Source organism: Oryx dammah, unplaced genomic scaffold, assembly GCF_014754425.2.
Source record: "Oryx dammah isolate SB20612 unplaced genomic scaffold, SCBI_Odam_1.1 HiC_scaffold_26, whole genome shotgun sequence".
Taxonomy (NCBI): Eukaryota; Metazoa; Chordata; class Mammalia; order Artiodactyla; family Bovidae; genus Oryx; species Oryx dammah.
Window position 1 is genome coordinate 52,404,407 of NW_024070210.1, and position 4,281 is coordinate 52,408,687.

Sequence of the window (4,281 nt, forward strand, 5' to 3'; positions counted from 1 at the left end):
GTGTGTGTGTGTGTGTGTGTGTGTGTGTATACGTATTTTCTTAAAGGATCCTAAAAATTATTAGAGGCTTCCATGCTAGTACCTCTCCCTCCCAGAAGGGCTTCTGCCTTGCCCTCCTTGTACCTCGGATTCCAGTTGTCTTCTGAAGCAAGAAAACTGGACCAAAGCCTTTCAGTCTGGAAAACACAAGCCCTCACTACTAGTTATCAGCGGGTCCCTCAAGCTCCTAAGCTTTCTAGGCTCCTATCTCAGGACCCTGGAGCCTGTCCTGGCCACGCCAAGAAACCCCTCAAACGCTGCACCTCCTTAGGAGCTGAAGCGTGCTGCAATTCCGGCAAGACCACTGCCTCCAACCCAACCTCCGCAGAGGTTCCTCTTGGGTCCAACTGGTTTATCTGTAGAGGGTTTGTCAGCCTTTCTCCAGTAGTGCCCCAGAGACAGGTCAGCATCCCTCCCCCACCCCTGAGTACCCACCTCCTCCTCCTGGTTATTTTTTTCTGAATTAAGAAGGTGACATTATTCTTTTCTTCAAGCACTTCTGTTAATATTGAAAAACGTGCGCTTGCATCTCAAGCAAGGCAGCCCAGACGCGAGGGCCATTTCAATATTAATGAAATTGTTTAATCTCCTAAATTCACCGTGTTTAAGTTATGTTTTGGTGAGTTATTGACCACCTCCGAAACTATGGTTAATGGAAGGTGTGTGCATGTGTATGCGTGTCCGCATGTGCAGTGCACACACGTGCATGCATGTTTAAAGATCCTTTTTTATGCTAACCCCAAACAGCTACACTAATAATGCTCTAATATCACTGACTGTCAAAACGTCACACCCAGAAATCTCTCACCACCACTTCATCCTCCTCCTGCCAAAAAAAAAAAAAAGTTCTCATATTTCCAGACTGAAGATGATTTATTGTGGGCTACAGGTACTGAGTTTTTAAAAACAAGAGAGTAGAAATTTCGTTTGAAAACCATAAAGGTTAGAGAATGTGCAGAAACCAGTGGGAATGCCTAGCATCTACATTTGTAGATGGCATGCAAGCGGGCAGGGTTAACTCACTATTTTATAGCAGTTTGATGATGATGGTGACAACGATGATAATGATAATAATAATTCACTGACTCTCCAGAGATGAATCCAAACTGAAGGAAACCAGTTACCCACAGTAGGCAGGGTGATCCTAGGCACATCCCCATCCTCTCCTCTCCAAAAAAGGAAAATCTGGTTCTTTGCAAATCTAGAAGGTAGTGCAGTTTTAGTGGGGCTGCAGGCAGCTTTTTTTGCTGGGCCCTCTAAACCCTACATAACTTTTTTCTATGTAAAAAAGGGGGGATGGGGAGAAAGTTTCAGCTGTAAAATGCAAACTTTCAGCCCACCCTTACTCCTCTTTTAAACCACCTGCGGAAAGCAAGAGACAACTGTGTAAACCAAACTCAGGCCCTCCCCAGGTCTCTGCACCGTCTTCCCAAACAGCCCCAGAGCCTCCAACCAGACTCCTGGAGGACTTTTAAAGTGAAGACCTTGCTTATTTGCCCAGATACACTATTTTAATTTTTTATATTTGGCCGATACACTTAGATTCAAAATGGGCTTTTACACGGGGCTGTCCGATAGTTTTGTTGTTTTTTTTTTTAATTTTAAAATCCTCGCTTAAAGCTACACACCCACTGTGCCGCGTTAAGGAAGCAGCCTAGGAAGGTCAAATCAAACTTTGACCTGCCTCTCGGAGGACTAGGGGAAGGACGTATTTTCATTACAATAACCCATGTAACCATTCCCGGGTAATGCCAAGCGCAGGGAAAGGGTCTGCTTCAGGGGAAAGCTGTGCCTGAAGTTAGCCAACAATACAAACCCGATACACTGCAAAGGAAACAAAATACCCCAATAGCCAAGCAATTTCCATGTCAAATACCATCTGCGCAGCAGCTCCGTCTGTGAATGTGAGTGGTCGCCTGTAGCCTGTACCCCTGCTTCCGCCGCTACCACCCCATACCTTCACACCGCGCACCCTGGCCAGCGCGTCCTGCTCCCACCGGTGGCAGAGGCTCTTCCCCCTCGCCCAGTCTTGAGCTGGAAGTGATTCCTATTGGCCAAGGTGTCCATGTAAATAGGTGTGAAAGAAACCAGAGCTGGCCAGGCTCTTTCCCTCTCGCTCAGTCCCCTCCCTCTGCATCCCCCGCTCCCCCTCCTCTTCCTCCTCCTCCCAAGGCGATTGTCATATGATAGCTAAGAAGTGGCACATTAATGAAGCACCGCTACGGGGGTCTTTTCTGCTCCTGTCACCGCTTAAAACTATCAGATGGTTCGAGGGAGGACATGGAGGCAGCTACCTAGCTCAGCGGAGCTGCGGAGCCCAGAGCAGCGCCCTCCGGAGCCCCGAGGCCGCTGCTGCGAGCGTCCGCGCCGGAACTCCGCAGCCGAGCTCGGCCACCCGCGGAGCGCACGGCCAGAAGCGCCAGGGACCGGGCGGCGCGGGGCGCTGCGGGGCTGAGCTGTTGGGCTCAGAGACGTACGGAGCCCAGCGGAACCTGGACACTGCGCCCTGGCTGCGCGCCGGGAGGGACAAGGCGAGCAGCAGCGCCATCCCGGATGCGGACGCGCAACTTGGGGCAACTTTAAGGTGAGCGGCTCACGGTTGCATCTCTACCCCCAGTTCCCGCTCCAGGTCCGGGCTTACTTCCAGGCTACCCTCACGCCGCTCGCCGGCTTCCTTTCCCGCGCCCCCTGGTTGCGTCCCACTCGACACACAAAGTTGGTGGCTGAAGAGCTTAGACTCTGGCTGATCCAGCGCCAAAGCCCCCTACTTGCGCCACCCCCGAAGTCTGTTCTTGGCCTGGTTGCCCTCGTCTGTGCATCCACGTCCTCCTCCCTCCCCCGCTTATCTTTCCCCCTTCCCAGATCCGAGCAGGCCCGCGCGGACCCAGAGCTAGGAGGGGGCAAAGAAGAAGATGCCTCGGCCGGGCCGCAACACGTATAGCGACCAGAAGCCGCCCTACTCATACATATCGCTAACCGCCATGGCCATCCAGAGCTCGCCAGAGAAGATGCTGCCGTTGAGCGAAATCTACAAGTTCATCATGGACCGCTTCCCCTACTATCGGGAGAACACGCAGCGCTGGCAGAACAGCCTGCGCCACAACCTCTCCTTCAACGACTGCTTCATTAAGATCCCGCGGCGGCCAGACCAGCCTGGCAAGGGCAGCTTCTGGGCGCTGCACCCCAGCTGCGGGGACATGTTCGAGAACGGCAGCTTCCTGAGGCGCCGCAAGCGCTTCAAGGTGCTCAAGTCGGACCACCTGGCGCCCAGCAAGCCCGCTGACGCCGCGCAGTACCTGCAGCAGCAGGCCAAGCTGCGCCTGAGCGCGCTGGCCGCCTCGGGCACGCACCTGCCGCAGATGCCCACGGCCGCCTACAACCTGGGCGGCGTGGCGCAGCCCTCAGGCTTCAAGCATCCCTTTGCAATCGAGAATATCATCGCACGCGAGTACAAGATGCCTGGGGGGCTGGCCTTCTCCGCCATGCAGCCAGTGCCCGCCGCCTACCCGCTCCCCAACCAGTTGACTACGATGGGCAGCTCGCTGGGCACCGGCTGGCCACACGTGTACGGTTCCGCAGGCATGATCGATTCAGCTACCCCCATCTCCATGGCAAGTGGCGATTACAGCGCCTACGGTGTGCCACTGAAGCCTCTGTGTCACGCAGCGGGCCAGACACTGCCCGCCATCCCCGTGCCCATCAAGCCCACACCGGCCGCAGTGCCTGCCCTGCCCGCGCTGCCTGCACCCATCCCCACCTTGCTCTCGAACTCGCCGCCCTCGCTTAGCCCCACGTCCTCTCAAACAGCCACCAGCCAAAGCAGCCCCGCTACTCCCAGCGAAACGCTCACCAGCCCGGCCTCCGCCTTGCACTCAGTGGCGGTGCACTGACCCGCAGAGGCCGGCGCCCCGTCTTGTTCCCCTCCCCGCCAGCTCACTCGCCTCCCCCGGCTCCCAGTCTTGCCCTCCTCGACTTGGGACACCCTAATTTGTCCATTTCACCTTCGGCCAACCCTCTCTTCCCCGTGAGAACTTTTGTTTTGGACCCAGGAAACGAAACACAAACTTGCAGATGGGCTAGGAGGCGCGCGTGGGAGTTGTCCTCGCCCCCAAGAGGGAAAGGCAGGGAACGCCTGAGCCAAGTCGTCCCATGCCCGGGGCCCCGAAACCCTCTCCCGGTGAAGAGGCAGGGGAGTTCCTGCCTCCTGCCGCCTCGGAGAGGAGCGCGTGTTCGTTCGGCCCG

The 4,281-nt window shown here is 55.7% G+C and overlaps 1 protein-coding gene across 1 annotated transcript; it reads left to right on the top strand.

The window, feature by feature from the left end:
- The first annotated feature begins 2,951 nt into the window (after window positions 1-2,951).
- Window positions 2,952-4,034, top strand: FOXB1 (forkhead box B1). The gene has a single exon (XM_040226650.1). It carries the CDS (start codon window positions 2,952-2,954, stop codon window positions 3,927-3,929), a length of 978 nt encoding a protein of 325 aa, XP_040082584.1. The 3' UTR covers window positions 3,930-4,034.
- The last annotated feature ends 247 nt before the right edge of the window (window positions 4,035-4,281 follow it).